The sequence below is a fragment of the Mytilus edulis genome, chromosome 10 (assembly GCF_963676685.1).
Source record: "Mytilus edulis chromosome 10, xbMytEdul2.2, whole genome shotgun sequence".
In the NCBI taxonomy this organism is placed as follows: domain Eukaryota; kingdom Metazoa; phylum Mollusca; class Bivalvia; order Mytilida; family Mytilidae; genus Mytilus; species Mytilus edulis.
In genome coordinates, this window is record NC_092353.1 from 10,664,823 (window position 1) to 10,688,821 (window position 23,999).

The following is a 23,999-nucleotide window of genomic DNA, read 5'->3' on the forward strand; positions in this document are numbered from 1 at the left end:
TGACTATTGTGTTGCAAACTGTGAGTAGGTCACATGCTAGACAAAAACACAAAGTATTGGTAAAATTCATCATTTATGGGTTAATAACTCCTATAAGGAGCTTAAAGCATATGGGCTCACTGCTCATCAAAAGATCCAGACAGAAAACATCTGCATGTATTTGTTTATAATGATGCATCATGGGATAGCATAATTTCTTGTCACAAAACAGAAAATATTTATTATGCCATAAATTTATTCAAAATTATTTTAAATTTCATAAAATTGGAAAGTCCAGGAAACTATATAATCCAACCATTGTTGCTTTATAATGTGATTCATCTGTTAATTAACGATCTGATCGATATATTCTTGGTTATAGAGTGAGCACATGCACAGTAATTCAGTCACAGTAATTTTCAATGCCGGGCATTACCGAGTTTACAATTCATGTTTCAAAATAAAGCTAATTTTTAAACAGTTAAAGATCACTAGAACCCAGAATATTCCACCTCATAAACTTTTGCTTTTAACGTTTCTGGTTCATCTGTTTCAGTTGAACATCCAATATACATATGCCCTTCTGTAGACAAAGCAAGACTACTGGGATATATAATTCCAATACCATACACCTTGTAGTAACCAATAAATTTAGCCTCACAGTTTAATACATGTAGCAAACTAGTGTGGAAATCTGTTATAACAATGTTATCTGCTGGTGTTGTAAGCAGATCAGTGGGTGTAAATTGTTTCATTCTTCCTTTGTTCAATCTGTAATGACCAGTGTATATCTGTTTGTATTCTCCTTTTTTTCCTAGAACAACCACTCTTCTATGATCAGCATCTGGACAATCCAGAACACAAATGTTTCCATTTTTGGTGGTGGTAATTCCTTTAGGGCATGTAAATAAAGGTTTATTATACAATCTTTGTTCATATTTTGATAGACACCTGCCATCATGACCCATAACTATGACAGCAGGCTCCACATTTTTCTCTAATACCCCTACACCTATTATAACGGTGTCATTTTTAGTTAAATGAACACAGTTTGGTACTGATAGGCCTGCAATGGGTTCTTCATGATAATTGGAATCTGTCATCTGTCCAGTGCTACTATTAACTATTTGTAGTCTTGTCTCACCTGCCACTGACATCAGCAGGTTGTTGCATGCACTCATTACAAACATTCCAAGAACTGTTATCTGTAACTCCAACATGACCTTTATATCGTTTTTGACATAATTTATATATTGCAGCTTCTCAGAAATACTATCATATATCCAAAGAGTCCCATCAACACATCTTGCTATACAATGAACATTTCTTAAATCTGTGGTGAACACTTTGGAAACTTTACATTCAATTTTAGAATGCAAATCATGATGTATATCCAGGATCCTATAACGCATTGAACCAAAACTCATCACTTCAAATTTGCTTGCTGGTATGAATCTTCCTAATAATTCAAAATTTTCTGGCTTGGGAAATCTCAAAACTCCTAAATGACAATCAAGCCTTCCTGGTGGAAGTCCTTCAGCTAATGAAATAGCTAGTTGATCAAAATTATCAAAGAATTTTTTAAAATCTCTAGAAGTTGTCACAATTTTAGCAGAATTACAGCTAATTAGTAAGTTTTCCAATGCTTTGTTCATTTTGCCATGTTCTGTTTCAATGACCCTGCTATTTGATTTCCATGTCTGCTCTAGATCTTTAACAAGTTTATCAGTATACCTATCCACTTCACTTTTTAAAGCTTCCCTACGAATACAAATATCTTGCTTGTTTTTTTTAAATTTGGCATCTTCCTGCTCTTTTAATTCCTCAATTTTGTTCAAAATTTCGACCGTATACTGGATATTTCCTTCTGCTCTCTCGCAATTATCTTTTATTTTCTTCTTTTTAATATCAAGTTCTTCTTCATCTATGAAGGTGTGGCCATTGTGGAATTTGGTTATACACTTCACACAAATGACTTTCTTACAAGTTTTACAGTATACACAGCACACTTGGTCAGAATGAACCAGACATTTAACATCACTAAAGTTAAATGTGTCCACTTCTTCTAGCTTTCCGAGCTCTTTAATGTCTTTAACTTTATGCCCAATAGCATTTTTAAATCTAGCATGGACTTTGTCCTTACATCTACTACACATAAGAACTTGACAGTCCAAACATTTATATTTGATTTTATTCCCACCTTCACAAAATTCACACTCTACTGAAATTTGTCCTTTTTGTTCTACTGGAATTTGTACTGACTTAGAGAATGCCATGATAACGATGACTGATTTTCTCCATTAAATTTTATAAACTATAAAACTATTTACATAGGTAGATATTTATATCAAAGATAAGGGTAAATAACATTTTCTACTTAAAAACCTTTCGCTGTGTCATTTAACCTATTATCATAGACAGTAAATCAATTCCCATTGAAATAGAAATATGTGTATTATAGAAACAACTTTGCTCATACTTTCACGTTTCCATGTTTAGCTAAAGACAGCATAATGAATATGTGTATAACTTATTTTCATGTTGACGTGACCACAACTTCAATATAACCTACATCATCAAACCAAATTTTAACCTGATTCAATGCACTTGAATAATGAAGTTCAGGCACACATTACATAAATTCTTACATTATTAGGACAGGAAGAAGCTACAAATTTTTGCCATCAAGTCTGTGTGATTTATCATAAAACCCCAATATAAAGCAAATCTCCAACTTAATCAAAAACTACCTTGAACAAAAACTTTGACCTGAAGCGGGACTGACGGACGAACGTACAACTGAACTTATAGATGCATAGGCCATTAATAACAATAATGCCCCTTGATGGCATGGGGCATTAAAAACATATTTTTTACAGACATCTTTTTATCAGAAAATGTATGTTTTTATGTAAATTTATGACCCATTGGCATAATATTTCTACCAATTGATAAATTGCCTCCATGAAATTGCACCCCATTGATATATTTAAAGTAAAGTTAACATTCTCAAAAAAGAACCCATCCTTACCAACAGCACATCAATAAAACTCAGTCTAGTAAAACTTTTATCAGTCATAAAAACAAACTTTTACAGGTATGAAATTTAAAATACAATGATTTACTGCCACTTAATAGTTATCATACATTAAGTTCAAATAGAGTTGTCAATTAATCCATTTGAAGTTCCCTGTCTTTTATTTGTTGTATATTTGTAACCAGTCACATACAAGGTTTCAGAAAATTTTCCAATTTTAGATCAACAAAAAACAGATGAAAACTGCCAGACATAACAGTCATGTTCACCTTAAAATCATTCCATAAACCAAATACAGTTAACCAATTCCTAATGGTAACTTTTAAAAGAACTGATATAATCAGGAACACCAGTTCATGTTTACAAAATACAAAAAAAATATTAAAGAGTGAACATAATCCTTCAATTTTTGTTCAAAGTGTGTTATATTAAGGTTGACTAATTTTACATTATCAACGAGCAATGAAAATAAGGTCAAGGTCAGATAAACACTGTCAGACAGACACGACACCTTACAATCATACCAAACACTAAATACTAGTATAGTTGGCCTATTGCTTATAGATCTGATAACCAGACCTAATAAGGAAAAGGAACATTGACCAATAAACCATACATATGAGGCATGGTCAGATGAACCCTGTCAGACACCATGGTCACCATGTATTTATTCCAAAAACCAAATAAAAGTGACATATTGCTAAAAGTATCAAAGAAACAAACATGTTTAACCCCAACACATTGTTTATGTGTCTGTTGCAAGTCAGGAGCCGTTAGTGTTAATGTTTCTTTGTTCCAACTAACAGAAGTTCCCCTGAAAACTTTGCTATAAACAATGCCATAATATCTGTTCCTCTTGAAATATTCTATAACCTTTATTCTGTAGGATCAAATACTGTAATATTCCAATTTAATATCATAACAGAATTTATCTTCCACTTGGAACTTGTATTTTTGTGGCACCACTAATACAGTTGTTGTCTTTAGGTTCATATCTGTCATATTTGTTTTTCATACACTGGTTTGTTATAAACTTAAGGCCTTTAGTTTCACGTTTACATTGTTTCACATTTTGGATGTCATTGGCTAATATAAATGACTATATGGTATGGCTTTTTCTCATTGTTGAAGACTGTACAGCGGATTATAACTGCTAACTTCCTCTGGATTCTAACTCTGGTGGATAAATGTCTAATCCCTATATCTTCTCATTTTCATAATAACAAAGAAAATTTAATACCTTACAATTGTCCCATACTATTAAATTAAAGTGACCTATTGTTTATAATATCTGAGAAATAGACAAAACCACAAATCTGCACATCATTTTGTCCTATTAACCATAAAAATGAGGTCATGGTCAGATGAAACCTGCCAAATGGACAGGAACACCTTACAATTATTTTATACTGCTCATTGTATTTGAATAATAGCCAGTCCAATAAACCATAAATTAGAGGTAGACTGATGACACCAGTGACATTTATTATTTTGATGTTAATTGACATTTACACCTTAAAATCAATCCATACACTAAATATAGTTGACCAAAAAAGGATCCAAAAAAAGTATTTTTTTGTTTATAACATGTTATTCACATGATTTATGCAAGCTTCATCAAAATCTGAGACTATCAGATCATATATTGTTCACTGCCTGATCCTTAGGCAGACTGGCGAAATAGACCATTTTCATATTACTGCATTTTGACTCTGGGTTAGGAGTAACCAAAAAGAGTAAAATCAAATATATGATCTGTGCAATTTTTGGAGAAATTCACTATTTTCCTATGATTTAGTCCTGTATAGAAAGCATTTTAACAGTTAATTTTCCCTTAAAATTGTACTGATTAAGATCTAGAATTCACTTATTTACATTGCTCTTGAATTCCGAGTACTATGATGTCCTACCACAGAGAAGGTAACCTGTTGAAAAAAACATAAATTCCAGAGTCAAAAGTCGGTATAATGATCTAATATATGTTTCCAATGATCCCATGGAGTACTTTAACCATTCTCTATGCAATTATTTCACTGCAAATGTTCAGCTGGTCTCATATTCTATCAATGTATGTGATAATCACTAAATAATTAAATGAACTTATTTGTTTCTGGATTAGTTCATCATTCATTGATATAAACTCAATCTTCAGACTATATAACTCATAAATGTTCATGCTTTATAGTTAAAATTATTATATCAAAAGTAATACCAAACTGAATTTTATTTATGGCTATTCAAACAGGTTTTTTTTATAATTCCACACACTAGACAAATGTTAAACAAAAAATTTAATAATACTTCATACTTTTACGTCTTTATTTCAAGTTTAGTCCTTTCTAGAATATTTTGTGGGGATTTAAGTCCTTGATTTTTCAAATTCACTTAATATAGTTAAATGTTCCTTCATCCAAGCATATCTTGGATGTGCAGGATGAAGGTCATTCTTAGAATATGAGCCTGAGGCTCGAAAGTAATAAATTAGCTTAACTTCTCTATGAGGGGTGAAGCTTACATGTAATATCTCTGTTTAAAGAAACAAACTATAACTATAATAGCTGGCCAGTGACCTTGACCCTAGTATATAAGCACCTGTTCCATAATAACTTGTCATAATTTAAAGCAAGTTTGTGTCGACCAAATATAAAACCCATTGGAAAAAGGGTGGGTCTAACTGAAAATCCCTAGGGTGGGAATTAATTACTTTCGAGCCTCAGGCTCATATTCTAAGAATGACCTTCATCCTGCACATCCAAGATATGCTTGGATGAAGGAACATTCTTATATATATTCATATTTCGCCTTCGGTCTCAAGTAATAAATTAGCTTGTTTAAAGTGTAGACACAAACTAAAAACAATTTTTATAAATGCCAACATTTAATAAAGCATAGAAATCACAAGATCATCCAGTAACTACAACTGAAGAAAAGTGTTTTAGTACTGATATTATTCACTTTCCCTTTTATAGAACTTATAAAAAGTTTTATCATATGTCCAGACTAAGCTGTTGCCATAATGTCTTTAATAGAATATCCTGAAGCTAAATGCACTTATGAAGAGGTTCCTCTAAATGAGTAATCCTTAAAACCTCTGCTAAAATTAGAACTATCTCTAACTATCTAAACTTTACGAAAAGACTTAGATGAATTCTCTCACATATTTTGTACACAAAACATGATAAATCATTGTCTTAACAACACAAAGTTTTGGTTTATCAAAACCCTTGATCACCTCATTAGGTAGACTAACTAACAGATCTAGTATTTTTCAAAAACTCATGTATATGAAAAAATGAAATGCCATGTCTCTGAATGAAAGACATAGAATGTAAATCTACAGCTGATAAAGAATGTACTTTGGCAGTTGTAGTCAAGGCAAATAAAGACACAAGTATAAAAGACAGTCTTCAATGTAAAATCCTCTAATGAATATAAAGAACTTAAAAAGATAGCACTAAATTCATCTCCACAGTGAACGAGTATCTTACTCTTCAATTGCAGATTCAGGCTTAAGCAACCTTTCACATATGCATGTAGTAAACAAACAAATTAAGTAACATCTACTTCTTAAAGGATCAAGTCTGTTTCAACATAAAACAAGTAAAATTCACATTAAACATGCTGAATATGAAAAGCTTGTGTTTTACAAAAAATTTCAATAATCAATAACATCCTTTTTAGATGGTGATAAGGAATTGGTTCTCTTTGAACACACCAAATAATGAAATTTCTCAAAAAATATTGATAATGCTTGATCATAGATGCATGATCTCCAAGATGAAGTGTAAATATATTTTACAAATGATTTTGAAATCTCCTGTTTATATTAAAGTGATTTCTGAATATAATACACACGTTTTTACCCTACCGCACAATCAACCCTTCAGGTGTTGGTTCACTTATATTTTTTACAATACACAGTTAAATCAAATCTCTTCCTAACGGAAAGGCATTTTTCAGTATGTAACATTGTTACTAACTTTTATGTTTAGCAGAACTTTTAACTGTCAAATAAATTAAAATTGGTCTTAGCAAAGAAAACCAACTCTGAGCAGACCAAAAGGAATAATCAAAAGAGCCTTCTGAACTTTATCACTAATAATTTTCTTTATAATTATCCCCAACAATGAAAAAGATTGGAAAGTATAAGGTCTTAAATCTGACCATGAAAAGTACAAACATCTCTGAAAGGAGCTTGTTGGTCAAAAGACAACGAATCAAATATCTACAGATTTGAAAATGAAAACGTGATAACAACAAAACAAATATATCTTCTTTCAATTGCCATCCTGTTGAATCTGTAAATTTTTTAGACATATGATAAGCATCAAAATTTTCTTACCAGGAATATAAAGAGCTGTGATAAAAATGTTCTTTCTTGAACACCAAGCCCAAATAATGAAATATTTGTAGTAAGCATGTTTTAAAAGTGACAAAGAGGTTATACCTCCTATTGCATAATAAATGCTACTGAAATTGTATTTTCTGATTGTATAACTCTCTGTGCTAAAAATTTCTCTCCAAAAGAAAAATATAGCCAACAATTCGAAGAAATCTATATGAAATGAGCGCATGTTCTTAAAGAAGCTCCATCTACCAACAGAAAAATTTTCTTCAAATTTGGATCCCAAATCCTTCTAATGAGGCATCTGGTCCAATCCAAAAACTTATTTGGATGGGTCTAAAAATCAATTCTTAATTTCTGATTTAAATTGTTAAAAATTTCACCTATAGATTGATGAAAATAAACACTGTAACAACTATACAGTGTTTCAACATTATTTCTCGCCATGTTTCTGCAACATTCCCACAGATACTGCATTAAAAGCATGTGCCACAAGACCAATATATGATGCAAATCATCTATAATACAGTTACACAATTCTATTTAAGAAGAATTTCCCAAGGGAGATAATTTTACCATTTCTCATCTGTCATAAAAAACTTAAATAGCTCAGTATCAATAATGAGACAAAGGAAAACAATGTGATTCCAAGGAATGAGTACCAACTTCTCAAAATTTATTCTGAAGCACAGCTTATCAAGCATTTGCACCACTTCTTCTGTATTCATAATACAACCATCTAAATTCTGATCCATAATAAAAGAATCATCAATGTATAAACTATAGCATGTATATACTTCAAGTGACATTATTTCATAAAAATACATAGACAGGTTTTAAAACCTTAGTAAAAACTCTTGATGCAGAAGCCAATCCAAAACAAAGAACATAAATATCATATCAATGTCCTTTCCACATGAATCAGGAAATTGTGATATAATCATAAATGATACTTAAATATGCATCTGTGAGATCTATAGATGTTAGCTCTCTCTCTCTATATATATATAGATAACCATCCCTAAGAATTACATCTAAACAAAAGATAAATGGTCCTGCTCCAAATGCTGATTAGCCACAAGCTAAGCTTGTTTGAATTATTCAAATAGGTAACAGGCCTTGAAGACCCATCTTTCTTAGAAACTAAGAAAATATATAGGAAATAAACTGATTTTCCAATGATCGATCAACCTCTTAAATAGCTCCCTTAGCTATCAATTTTTGGACTTCTGAAATTATTTCATCCTTATGAAAGGTGAAATGTATTATATTCAAATATGTGGTACATCACTAAAAATAATTTTATAACCATTTCTTATTAAATCTAATATTAATAGATCATTAGTAACATTTTCCAAATCATAGTATTTAAGTTATCTACTGTATATAGCAACTGGTTGAGAAATGTGACCTCTTTGAGATTCTCTGTTCCCTTTTTGGAAACCTCTCCCTCTCAATGAAGGGAATTGCCTACCAGTATACGCCCTGTTGACCAACAGAGCCTCCACAGTTAAAAGACTGATATTGCCTTTCCCATAACAGCTGGGAGTAAAATAATTGCTAGACCTGGAACCTCTTCCAAGGAATCTAGAATTTGCTTTAGAATCTTTGTATAATCACCAAGTTTGCTTCATGCAATCATAACTAAAAACGTAATAAATCAACTATCACATCAGAATTACAAATAAGTTTTATCATCTAGATATTTCTGAGCATCTCCTATGCGTTTAAATAGAAACCCATGGTCAAACAAACAAATAGAATTTTACAATAAAATCCTCAACAAAAGGGGTGATGATCAACCCCTTCATAAAGTATCTCTGGGTTTCCTGCATCTTTGAAACCACATAGTGGGCCTGTCTAGGCAGTGCCATTTCAATCTTGTTATTTATCCTAGACACACTAGGATTCTCACAGTTCTCAGGGTGATAGTATTACTCCTTTATGAACTTGATATTTTCCTGATTTGATATTTACTGACATGGTAGTATTATTAACAGTCACAGAAAGTCCAGAAGAAAACTTAGACACAGTTTTCTGCCTTTTTAAACAATTTTGGGATTTTCCAAGCAAAATCATGATTAAACTGTTCAACAAACAGGATGAGATAATGGACCATTAATCTCACTAAGAGAAGCCTTAAAGGCTTCTGAAAACCTTAATGCAGGATCAAAAGACGTATCAAAATTCAGTTCCGGCTGGACTATCATCAGCCATGGCACAAACTCCAAAAGGAGGTACATGAACAGTATCATTACAGTAGTTCAGATCAAAATTAGAACTAAATCTTCATAAAAGTAAGCCTCTAATGGCAAAATTCGAATAAAGCAGCAGGTTTCTCTACAAACTCTGCTTGAGTTGAAGGCAGAGAAACTGTCTCAAACCTCATGATTCATACATGTTCTTTACTACATTAATAAAAATGAGTCAATGCATCAATATGTATTGTACATGCCTATCTTAAATCTCAACAGCACTATCTTGAGAAAAATTCACAAATGAAGGAGATTTTGAAGCTATACAAGTAGCACTAGATTTTAAAAACTTACTTTTGACTCGTTCTGTTGCTTTGTCAATTATTTCCAATTGCAATGCCATTATGATCTTTTATAAAACTACTAGGTTTTATAACTGTTTAAGAAGAGGATTTATTCAAAATACCTCGTTTTCCTATTAAATTTATCATCTTTAATTTCTAAAACAACTCAGAGGTGATGAAAATCATAGCCATCACCCTTGTAAGTGTAAACATAATTCTAAACATCTTGCAAAAGCAATACATTTGCATAATCAAATTCAGCCATTGTAATAAAATAATGTGTACCTGTGCAGGTAAAACACGTGTAAATTCTGAAGAGTACTCACAATCTTCAGGTGAATAGAAATACTTTTAAATATCTACCTGTTTAACAAACAGGAGCAAATGTGCTGTACATCGTACTAAGGCAAATACTTATTAATGAATATATAAAATTGTCATACATCGTAGACAATAAAAATTTTAATTAATTTCCATCGACACTTGTCATACATCGTAGACAAGAATTTTTTAAATTCATTTCCATCAACACTTGTCATACATCGTAGACAATTGAGGAATTATTATTTCTAATTAGCAAAATAACATTAGAACTTGTCGTACATCGTAGACAAGTTAAATGTAACTTAAGTAACTTTCCCCTAAATCTTAGATAAAAATAAAATAACTTAAAAGAATTCAAGTGAAGTGTTCACTTCACACCCTCTAGAAAAATAATGACAAGTTATTATGGAACAGGTGCTTATATACTAGGGTCAAGGTCACTGGCCAGCTATTATAGTTATAGTTTGTTTCTTTAAACAGAGATATTACATGTAAGCTTCACCCCTCATAGAGAAGTTAAGCTAATTTATTACTTGAGACCGAAGGCGAAATATGAATAAGAATGAGGAAATATCCAAGTTTTACAAAAGACAATATTTATTAATTAGCACAAACACAAACACATTTACATTAAATGGTTATGGCATACAGTATTGAGACAATAAACTGACAATAGTTAAATTTGACTAGAATTAAATCAGAGTGACAGTGGTATTCAAAGGGGAAAAAAAGACTATAAATATGTGTGTATCGACAGTAAACACATAAGTTTTACATATTTGCTATGATTCATTTTTCACATTTTTGTTTTTACTTGGGAAAGTTGCAAAAATAACTTGCATTCAAAAATTAGTTAATAACTGACAGTTATCAAAATTGAAAGTCATGACATAAAATTGAATGTCTTTTTCACATATCCCTATACTTTTTGCTTCTGCTCATTAAAATCCAGAATATTCCAACTCAAAAAGTTTGGCTTTCAATGTTTCTGGGCTTCCTTCTCTATTTAAACATCCAATATACATGTGTCGTTTTGTAGACAAAGAAATACTACAGGGATATATAATTCCAATGTCATACAAATTGTAATAACCAATCAAGTTTCCTCCACAGTTTAATACATGTAGTGTACTAGTGTGGAAATCTGTTATAACAATGTTATCTGCTGGTGTTGTAACTAGGGCATTGGGTGAAAATTGTTTTTCTTCATTGTTGATTGTAGGATGGCCTGTGTAAACTTGTTTGATTTTTCCTTCTTTTCCTAAAACCACCACTCTTCTATGGTTAGAATCTACCATATCCTTGACACAGATGTTGCCATTTGTGGTGTTGGTAATTAGTTTAGGGCATGACAATATTGGTTCTCTGTTACTGTCATGGTTACATTTTGCCAGAGTTCTGCCATCCTGATCCATCACTATCACAGCAGCCTTTGTTCCTATCCGTCCTACACCTACTATAACTCTATGGTCATTGGTTATATGAACACATTCTGGTAATACTTGTGATGTATATGGTTTCACATCATAATTGGAATCTGTAACTCGTCCAGTGCTACTGTTGATTATTTTAAGTCTTGTTTTGCCTCCAGCTACTATAAGCAGATTGTTGCTTGCATTCATCACTACCAATCCAAAAGCTTCTATGTCCAACTAACATAATCTCAATTTTATCTTCATAAAATTTAATATGTTGTAACTTTTTAGAAATACAATCATATATCCACAGAGTACCATCAGAACATCTGTCAATATGATGAACATGCCTTAATTGTGCAGTGAATTGTTTAGCAACTTTAAATTCAAATTTAGGTTGCTGTACTTCCAAGGTTCCAGCATCCTCCACTGATCCAAATTTTGAAATTGTAATGTTGCCTGGCATGAATCTTCCTAATAATGAGATCTCCAGCTTTGACAATGGTTCATCTTGGTTTAATGAAATAGCCAACTTATCAAAATCATCAAAGAATTTTACAAAATCTTTGGAAGTGATGGCACTTTGTAAGGTTTTACTGTCAGTCTGTAAGTTTGCTAATGTTTTATCAATCTTGCTTTGTTCTGCTCCCGTAACACTGCTATTTGATTTCCATGTCTGTTCTAGATCTTTTAAAATATTATCATCATACTGATCAACTTCACTTTTCAAAGCTTCTCTGTGAGTAAGAACATCTTGCTTTATTTGTTAAAACTTGGAATCTTCCTGCTGTTTTATGCTCTGAATCTTTTCTGAAGAACTGGACAGTTCATTTATATGTCTCTCTGCTTTCTTCTGTCCCCTTAGCATCAACTTCCTTGTGAGTAAGAATATGCTTTACTTTTTTAAATTTGGCATCTTCCTGCTCTTTTATGTCCTTTAGTTGGAATGAAGAACTGGACAATTCATTTATACGTCTTTCTGCTTTCTTCTGTCCACCTAGCACCACCTTCTTTTTATCATCAAGTTCTTCTTCATCTATAAAGGTATGTCCATTGTGGACTTTGGTGATCAGAATGTTCAAGACATTTTACATCACTAAAGTTAAATGTATTCACTTCCTCTTGCTGACCAAGATCTTTAATATCTTTAATTGTATGCAGACTTGAATTTTTTAAATCTAGCATGGACTTTGTCTTCACACTTACTGCACATAAGAATAGCCGGTTAGATGAAGACCGTTAACCCAGGAAGGTAATATATCTAGGAGTAAAAAAATCCAAAATAAAAACGGGCAGATAATGGTTCGTCAGCCTTGGGTGGCAATTTCACAATTTCAATAAGATGGAACATTTGGAAGATCTTGATTTTGCTGATGATCTAGCTCTTTTATCGCATACCAACCACCATTTACTAGAGAAGACAAACCGCCTAAATACTTTTGCTAGTCAAGTTGGACTTAAAATCAGCCAAACCAAAACTGAAGTCATGCATGACCCTAAACATCAATAACACAACTCATATTCTAGTAGATGGAAAAGATCTCCCCATCATAGAAACATTTACATACCTAGTAAGTAAAATAAGAATCGATGGAGGTGCAGGAAATGACATCATGAACAGATTGAACAAAGCCAGGAATATATTTAGATCACTTAACAATGTATGGAAATCATCACAGTACAGTAAGAAGACCAAACTAAAACTGTACCAGAGTTGTGTACTATCTTTTCTGTTATACGGATCAGAATGGTGGAGGATGACAGAAGTCGATCTAAACAAACTGTCAGTTTTTTTATACCAAAAGCTTAAGTAGAATACTGCGCATTTTCTGGCCAAACAAAATATCCAATGAAGATCTTCTAAATCAGTGTCATCAAGATAGCATGGGTACAATATTAATGAGAAGGCGCTGGAAATTGGTTGGACATATGATCAGAAGAGATAGAAATTCCATTGGACTCCAGAAGGAAGGTGTAAGCGAGGAAGACCAAAAAACACGTACTATAGAAGGAGAACTGAAGACAATGAACAAAACATGAGGAATAGCAGAAAAGATGGCCAAAGACAGACAGAAATGGAGAACCTTTGTTGCTGCCCTACATGCCGATGGCATACCGGGCAGTAAGTAAGTAAGTAATCCACTAAGAATTGAAAGGGTAAAAGCCGAACAAAAAAAAAGATTTTCAAGATAAGTAATGAAAAAAAATGTAACATTGGTCATATAAGGGCAAAAACTTCTATAAGAATTAAGTCATTTGACAGTTTTGAAGTGAAAAGACAATATTAGTAGATCTCGTCATTTTGAACACTTTTGCAAACCTTCTCTATCTTTAGTTGTTTTCTATATAACAATGTGTTTTACCATATCAAACTCACTTTTTAAACTAGATACCTTAATAATGATTGTGGTCAAGTTTGATTAAATTTGGTGAAGTAGGTTTAGAGAAGAAGTGGGAGGACAAGGGACGATGCATGCAGGAACCAAAGTGATGAGAAAAGCTTACTTGGACTCTGTTATACAGTTTGAGTATGTTAAAAATTGGATAGAGGTATATGGGGAGTGTTGAGATCTCACAAAACAAGTTTAACACTGTCACATTTTTTGTGCCTGTCCCAAGACAAGAACCTCTGGCCTTTGTTAGTTTTGTATGTTTTTTTAAATTTTTGTTCATTTATATGTTTGGGAGATTAATGTATGGTTCATTTTTGCTGATCTAGTACACATTTTTGTTTCGGGACCAACTGATGCCTGCCTTCAGGTGCAGGATTTTCTTGCTATATTGAAGTCCCATTGGTGGCTTTGGGCTGTTTTGTGCTCCTTGGTCGGGTTGTAATCTCTTTAACACGTCCCCTGTTTGCATTCTCAGTTTCATTGTAAGCAAATTGTATTATTGAGTATGTAGATACTTAACAATCCTCCAGTACTGCTACTATGCATAGTAGTTAATATTATTTACTTGTCCTTAAATGAATTGAGAATGTGTCCATTGGACACAGATGATGCATCAGACATAGTCAGACAAGGGAAACAATGCCCCCTCTGCTGTGGCTGGGTCATAAAAAGCGTATGACTTAAGTTTGAGCTGAAGTTTCAGAGGATAAGATAGCAAAATGATTAAGACAGACAATAATAAACCATTTTCAAGTGATGCCATAGCTAACAAAAGCCCTGTCTGTCAAGTCAGTTAAAATTGTTTTAAAACAAAGAATTTAAAAATTCAAAAATTCAAACAAGAGATGAGGAAATAAACATCTAATCATGAAATTCTTTCAAATTTGTCCAAGCCTAATACATAAAGCAAGCTATACAATACCCAAGGATATGTTTCTGTATAGGCAAGTTTTTAATGAATATCAATTGTTCCCATTCTTTTATTGTTTTATAAGATGAAGAAATTAAGAGCCAGACACATTGTGAAAATTCAAACTTATCTGTTGTTGAAGCCAGTTTGATGCCATTGATCTAGATGTATCTTGTGGTTATTTGGGGTTTTTTTCGTACAATTTTTGCTCTCTCTTTTATATAAATAGGGTATGAAAGTTGAAAGATAATAAAGATTTTCTATTGAAAACATTCTATTTTAAAAAAATCGCAACAATTGCATTTTTTTGCATCCAAAACTTTACACTTGTGACAACATATCAGAAGTGTTTTAAATTCATGTTATAATAAAGTTGCATATCATTCTAGTATCAGTGTAAACAAAAATTTTGTCAAAATCGATAGATTTATCACATACTGATCCATTCTGCAATTATATCATATTCAAAATCAAAATGTCAGTCTTTACAATTGAAATTAAATTGAGTATTGTAAATCATCAAGACATATAAATAAAATATACAAAATTATGAAATTAACATTCTGTTGTTAACAGATATAACATTAAATGAATTAAATTTCCTTTTGAATGAAATTAAATTATTCACTAAGATTCAGCATTGATTTAAAGGGATATCTATACACTGCAAAGCCAATGGTAATTTTTCAAACCTAGATTTTCTATCTTTTTTCACTGTTGTATAAAGTTCATACATATGTATTTCATCTGAGTAGTTTTTCATGATTCTTCTATTAAGGAAATCTTCCTTTATGTTGGTTGTGTTTATGTAGATTTTTTTACATTCAATATAGAATGTGACCATTAAGACTTTATTCCTTATAAGTGTTATTTGCATAATATTTTCATCTCCTTTGTAAATACTACTTTTAAAGTGTAAATTGTAGCAAGGTTTGATTCCAATAATCCTATTAAGCAAGTCAATAATTTTATTAATGTCACAGGATGCTCAATCATTTATTTTCACTCTTCAGAATATGAAACTTGTAAAAAGTCATATTTAGTCAAAATAACATCGAAATCAATTGCATATTAAAGTTGATATATGTCTCTTGTATATTTTTTTTCCCACACTAAAATTTAAAAAAGAAATATGAACAAAATCAGAAATCAAAAATTCACGTTTGACACTTTCCTATTTAGTGTCTGATTATTAGAATCCAGAATATTCAAACTCATAAAGTTTTGCTCCTTTTAAAGTTTCTGGGCTTTCTCTTAGATCTGAACATCCTATATACATGTGTCCTTCTGAAGAAAAAGCAATACTACAGGGATTTATTATAATTCCCATGTCATATAAAGTGTAACAACCAACAAAGGTACCTTCACAGTTTAACACATGTAGCGAACTTGTGAAGAGACCTGTAATAACAATATTATCTGCTGGTGTTGTAACTAGGGCATAGGGTAAAAGTATGTTTTCTTCATAGTCGGTTATAGAATCGCCAGTGATTACTTGTTTGATACCTCCTTCTTTTCCTAAAACTACTACTCTTCTAAATTCATAATCATCAATATCCATGACAAAGATATTGCCATTTTTGGTGCTGGTAATTAGTGTAGGGCTTGAAAATAATAATCTTTTGTCACTGTCTTCTTTATATTTTGCCAAACATCTGCCATCCTGACCCATCACTATCACAGCAGTATTTTGATATATCTCTCCTTTTACATAATATACACCTACTATAACTTTGTTGTCAATGGTTATATGAACACATTGTAAATTTACTTGTGATGTATCATAAATGGAATCTGTGATTTGTCCAGTGGTGCTATTGATTATTTTTAGCCCTGTTCCAGCTATTATAAGCAGGTTGTTGCTTGCATTCATTACTTCCATTCCATGAATGTATATGTCCAACTCTAACATAATCTTAATACTGATTTTATCAAACTGTATAAGCTGCACCTTTTTAGAAATAACATCAGCAATCCACAGAGAACCATCTAAACATCTGCTAACAAAATGAACATTCTTCAATTTTGTGGTGAATTGTTGAACAACTTTTAATTCAAATTTAGGTGGCTGTACTTCCAAGGTTCTACCATCCTCCACTGATCCAAAATTCAATTGTGTATTTTTGCCTGGCATGAATCTTCCTAAACATGAAAACTCCAGCTTTGACAATGGTTCATTATTGCTTAATGAAATAGCTAATTGACCTAAATCTTCAAAGAATTTGACAAAATCTTTGGAAGTAATGGTACTTTTAATAGTTTTACTGGCAGTCTGTAAGTTTGCTTATGTTTTATCAATCTTGCTTCGTTCTGCTCCCATAACACTGCTATTTGATTTCCATGTCTTCTCTAGATCTTTTAAAATATTATCAGCATACTTATCAACTTCTCTCTTCAGAGCTTCCCTGTGAGTAAGAATATCTTGCTTTACTTTTTTAAATTTGGCATCTTCCTGCTCTTTTATGTCCTTTAGTTGGAATGAAGAACTGGACAATTCATTTATATGCCTTTCTGCTTTCTTCTGTCCCCTTAGCACCACCTTCTTTTGCTCATCAAGTTCTTCTTCATCTATGAAGGTATGCCCATTGTGGACTTTGGTTATACACTTCACACATATGACTTTCTTACAAGTTTTACAGTATACCCAGCAAGCCTGATAAGAATGATCTGCACATTTGAGCTCTTTAATATCTTTAATTCTATGTTCAGTGGCATTTTTAAATCTAGCATGGACTTTTTCCTTGCATCTGCTGCACATTAAAAGATCACAGTCCAAACATTTACATTGGATTTTATTCCTACCATCACAAAGTTCACAATCTACTGGAGTTTGTCCTTTTTGTACAGACTTTGAGAAAGCCATATTTGATGTCTAACTTGCACACCTATAAACTTTCAATAAAACTATTTACACATGCAGATATCATATAAAAGATAAAAATATGAGGTTATGTAGATATTACATGCGTAATACATTAAAGATAAAGATGAATATTGTTGTCAATTTTTTTTTGCTGTATCATCAAACTTTTTTTGTCATGTTAGACATGTTAGTGATGAGGAAATAAATACCCAAAAACATAAAAGTAGTAACATATCATCATTTAAGGGTAATAACTCATAAAAAAGCCATCCAATTGTTATAGCAACTGCCCCAAAAGTTAACATGGCATTATAGGCCTAGGTGAACCAATCAATTCAATATTATTTATAATTTGAAGCAGAAATTTTAAATCATATAGAACTTTGATTTTGTCCTTATATTTGAGGTTTTCAACTTTTTTTTGTCAAAAATTTTCACACTTCTCCCAAAGATATTAGATTTCATTTCCCAACACATGATCACAGTTTTATAATAACCATGGAACCAATGATATGAACAATTTACTTATAAAATATAATGACAATTGTAGTACTAAATAAGTAAAATGCAAATGTAAAATGTCACATAAATACTTCAACATGGAAAATATGCACAATATTTAAAAACAGATCAGGGACCAGGACTGATGGTACAGAGCGAATCAATGTCTGTAGGAATAAGACATGCAAAAGCTAACATAACTGCATACCAAATATCACTGACTTATAAGTGATTCCCAATAAACTGACATAATAACAAACAAAAACTACAGGTAACAATAGAAATTAAAATTATTGTTTAGAAATTTCAGAATGAATTCAGGTGTATGTACTAAAAAATATATTTTGGTAATTAGTCCTAAAAGTAACAATAATTATTTCTTATAATTACTTCTTGCGAATAATTGTTGCTAGCTGCTAGTACTTTCAAAGAATGATGAAAACCTACAAATTAACAATTTATTTTTGTTACAAATTTACTAAAGATTAATTCACAGCCAGATACATGTATGTTAATAAAAATTTCTAATGTAATTTTTATGTTTCATTTTTTTTTCATTGGCTAAAATTTACTGTCAAATCCACAGTTGACCAGGCGTAAATAAGGAGGGACCCACCATTTTGAATCGATTGGATAAAGAAATGTTTGAAAATAAAACAACACCTACATTGAATTCCCTGTTTAGATGTGATTTTATCTAAATTTCAATCATAGAGGTAACTTAATAACCTCCAGTTTGTAAGTTTTCATTTGTATGATGTCATGTTTAGCCATGACATCTTTCAGTTAAAATTGTTCATGATTTCAAGCTCTAATGTATTATTTTTTTTGTAATGCATTAGAATCAGAATAACAGTACTGTAGTTGAAGAGTTGCCACCGTCAATTTTTATTTCACTGTATTTGCGACTGTCAAATCAACAATTGGCGGAAGCAACTCTTCAACTACAGTACTTATATTCCTTAAATTACTGTCTAATTTGATGATCTCACTTTTGAATTATCTTCAAATTGATAATCCTGATACATGCATCTCCAATGATGATTCAAAGAAAAATATCCAATTCACAAAATAATACCAGATAATAGTATTTAAACAGCAACAAATTCTGTATAGTCTTACTATATATAAATACTGACAATTCAGAAGCTGTAGATGACAATCCTTACCTTTACAAATAGGACAACATGCTCCAGGAGGTGTCTCTGTAACTCTACATGACAATTGTGGACATATTCCAGTTCTTTCACACCTGACATTACCACGATAACAGGTACACTGCTGACACCTATCACCTGGCTGTGTAAAGGTCTGACTATCTCTATAAACTCTACCATCATACAAACAATCTGAAATTGAAGACAAAAGCTTTATTAAAAGAAAACCAACATTTTTTCCATCAATACCTCTGTCATATTTGAGGGACATGAAATTCAGTTTATATTTCATCAGAATGACAGATAAAAAGAATGTGTAATGTTGTAATTAGCATTGTGTACAAGTTTTATAACATTTGGTCGAGGAAAATCTAAAGGCAAACTAAAGTTAGAGAACAGAATCCACAGATTTAGCAATTTTTCCATTTATAAGAGGCACAACTCAAGAACTGTAAAATCGACCCAATTTATTTTTCTTTTGTGGTAATAAGCAATGTTCAATATTTTTATAACATTTGAACATTAAAACAACAAATTAAAAGCGATTATGGTAGACAGCAACCAACAACCTACAATTATAGGTTCAGACTGACTTGGGACAGACACATAAAAAATATAATGAGAACATTGACAAGACAGATATCTATAGTATTGAGAATGGAAATGTGAAATGTGTCAAAGAGACAACAATCCTACCAATGAGCAGGAAACAGTTGAAGTCACCAATGTGTCTTCAAAATAACGAGAAAATCCCCCACCCTGAAGCGTGCTTCAGCTTGCCCCCAAAACACGAATGTGTACTAGTTCAGTGAAAATAGACTTTGACTAAATACTTACTATTGCAGTCCTGACAACATTCTCCCCTCCTAAGGATCCCATGAGAGCAGGTTACAGGACAGATCTGTTTGTTTCTACAACTGACCAGACCATCAGAACAATCACATACTTTACATTGATCTGTTGATGATGGCCATGAGTCACCTTCTGTATAGTCCACACCATTGTCTCTGCACCCTTTACAAAATAATGAAAATCAATCATAACTATCTGCATAATACAAAAATTTTCATAATCTGTGGCTTTACTAACTTTTTTTTACCTCTATTTATAAGTCAGAAAACATGACATAAGAAATCAGGCCAATTGACAAATATCTGAGATCTTAATTATTTAATCTAGAATAATTTATCAAATCTGTGGAACAGGATGACCTATTATTTGTACTAAGTAATCATCTTTTTAAATACATCAAACATGTATTTACATGTATTGAAATTTGATAAAATGATCTCTTTATACAAATGCAATACTATGGTTTTTCATACCTGGACATTCATAATCACAACAGTTAGTTCCCTTTCTAACTGGATTCCTGCATGGATAGTCAGACAATGAGCAGTGGATAGGAATACATCTGACAATGGAGTTTTTACAGGAACAGTTTAAGCAGGGATCATAACTAGCAATAAATAAATCACCATTCTTCCACCTTTTCATATCATAATCACATCCTGAAACATTGACAACAGAAGTATAAAAAAAACATGCAGCTACAGGCATAAACATACATACTTATAGATTATCGTTGATTATCTCAACGAGATTGATTTTATCGCTTGAGCTGGTACAGCGAAAGTGAGAAAAGCAATCGAGTTGAGATGACCAATGATAATCTGTTTATCGCTATTTTACCTATGGCGAAGTTGTCAATTTCAATGTCAATTTCGTTAGCAACTCCACGTGGCCTCCTTAGCTTCTAGCGATAATTTTTCCATCTCAAGTGAAAAGCATGATATGAAAATTATCACAAAAAAAGATCAAAAGAAAAATGCACAAAATAGCGATAATAGATATTATAGTACTGACATGAGGGTAGTAATGCCCTTTAATGTCAGGTGTCAAACAGTCATTTTCAGCTACCTTTAGTGTCAATGAGTTCAGATCATACTGTAATTCATCAAAATATCCCCAACGTGAGTCATCAGAGGTCTAAATAACTATCGTTACCATTGTTTTTTAGGAGAAAATTTAACATGATTCAACAACATCAGGCAATATTTTATGGTCTAAAGAGAAAGTAATTTTATTGTCATGCACAAAAATCACCTTGAAATTAATTTGGCAAGATTTGTCATCGATATTGGTCACAAAAGCCATAATATATGTTCCTGTTTGAACAATAACTCTATACTATTTATTTTATATGGAACAAACTCTGTAATATTTTTTCCACTGGAACTATTATTACAGAATATTTCTACCATTTGGTACTTAAAATAAGAAAGAAATCATGACAGCAATGTGTAAGTATGATGAGTATAACTTACCGCTGTCACATACTGGACAACAAGAGCCAGGTTTGAATACAGGACTGTCACATGATGCAGGAGGACATTCTTTCTTTGTACAATCCATGTTTCCATGGTTACATCTACATGAAGAACATTTGTCTGGATTGTATGTGTCACCATCTTTAATAGCTTTTCCTTCAAAGTAACAAGCTGGAAAAAATACAATTCTGTTTTAAGTTGTTTCTTATAAAGATTAAGGTAGCAATACACAGTTAGAAGTTTAGTTTCGCATTATGGCCCCTGTGAATTTTTTAAATATGAAAGTTTTTGTACAATAAAATTGATTTTTAGATAATTGAAGATTAAAATAGCCTTCTTAGTGGGTTTATATGAACATTAAGATTGTTTTTAACATGTTTTATAGGCCATTTATATGATTGACAGTCCGTATTTTCCTATCCGTACCGTTCATAGGTCCATACATTATTGTAGTGTTTATCAACAAAGATTTTGCGCTCAATCTTTTCAATTCAATCTTATGGAAAAACGAGCAGATAAGCATATGATTTTTTTGGGACCACTTGATAGATATAAACCTATGGATTCAGGAAAGGTATTACTGTAATTGATTGAAATTTTCCTTTAGACCAAATTTTGGAGACTTTTGTGACATGTTCACCCCCCTTTTTTGCTATATTTTGTATCTAAGAAATGCAGATTGTTGCCATGGTTACACCCAAGAGGGATTATATTTCACCCTTATGACCATTAGAAATCAAATCTATGGAAGATTCTCTTTCTATAAGTATATACATGCATAACACACATATAAAGCCTTCTTTGTTAGACAGGAGGGGAAAGAGGGTGTTTAAAAATTATGAGTGTCAATTTTAAGTTTTTTTCCTAACTGTGTATTGCTACCTAAAGTATTTATGCAACGAGGATTATAGGAGTCAAATCAGGAAATCAAATGTGCATTATTTTTAATTTATTTTTTTTTAACTTTTATTTAAGAAATAGCCAAGAAAAATAATTACTGCCCCGTTAAAATTCTCAAAACATTTAGCTCAAGGATCTAGAGAAGACATTGAGGCCAGTATATTAAATTTCTAGCATAGTGTTCATCATTAATAAATCATTGCTTAATCATTGGTCATACCATAGATGAACAAGATTTAAAACCTTTATGTATTAAATTTGTGTTAACTTACAAATACATGTAGGACAGCACTCCCCTGGAGGTGTGTGTGGGTTGGTACAGTCAGGAGGGTTACATCTGATAGTATGACACTGCTCTTCTCCATTCTGCAAAATAATGAATGTACATATACATAAAATAAATACTCGGGTAAATAGAAGAATGTTTAGAATCACACAAAGTTTTGTTAAAACAGTCAAGCAAAAGTATAAGTACAAATGCATGTGTCTAAGAAAAATTAGGCCAAACATTAAGATGATTATTACTCATTGGCTTTTTTGTATTTCCTGTCACAATGTCTGCAGTATTTTGAAAAAAATGTTTCATTTTCCTTATAAAAATTGTCATGTTAAATTTTTATCTTTACTCACAGTGAAAACTGTTCTTAATGACTTCTTGAGTCATTTACCAAAAATTCTTGCATTTCTGACATTCATACTAAATAATCCTTATGTTAGAATCATTCATGGATGCTTCTGTTCTAATTATAAACCTTACCTACAAATTTATTAACCATAAAATTTAACTTACAATACAACTACAATGTTGACAAGGGTTTTCTCTCCACCTTGTTCCATTCACCTTATTACCACAATCCATGCAGGTAGGGCAACAATCTCCAGGCAGGGTAATAACAGTTTTACATCGACCAATGTCTGGACAAGGTTTTCTCTGACATGTCACGTCACCACGGTCACACATACATTTCTTACAGGAATCTGTCATTGGTACAAATGTACTGCCCGTCACATAAATTCTACCTTGGTAAAAACAACCACCTGAAATGTGTATGAAAATATTATCTTATAAATTACCATTACATGTTTTTCACTTAAAAATTTTAGTCCAAATCATTTCGATAAAACTTATGCAAACTAAATTTTGCCTTCTGAAAATAAAACTTTAACAAACTGTTGACACATTTATTTAATTTTGATTGTGTAAAGTAAATGTTGAATTTAAAATAGCAATGCTGTAACATGTAAAATGTGCACAACATTCAAAGGGAATTTTAAGGTGCAGGGCAAACAATTTCCACAAGAAATA

General features: G+C 31.9%; 1 protein-coding gene across 1 annotated transcript in view; it reads right to left on the bottom strand.

Moving 5' to 3' along the window:
- Positions 1–23,999, bottom strand: part of LOC139492575 (uncharacterized) — an 83,367-nt gene that overhangs the window by 3,794 nt on the left and 55,574 nt on the right. The window contains exons 25-30 of the mRNA XM_071280728.1: positions 23,484–23,731; positions 22,966–23,059; positions 21,791–21,964; positions 20,789–20,974; positions 20,301–20,477; positions 19,476–19,655 (exon numbers count right to left, since the gene is read on the bottom strand). Coding sequence (XP_071136829.1) covers positions 19,476–19,655; positions 20,301–20,477; positions 20,789–20,974; positions 21,791–21,964; positions 22,966–23,059; positions 23,484–23,731 — 1,059 coding nt within the window. The remainder of the gene's footprint in view (positions 1–19,475; positions 19,656–20,300; positions 20,478–20,788; positions 20,975–21,790; positions 21,965–22,965; positions 23,060–23,483; positions 23,732–23,999) is intronic.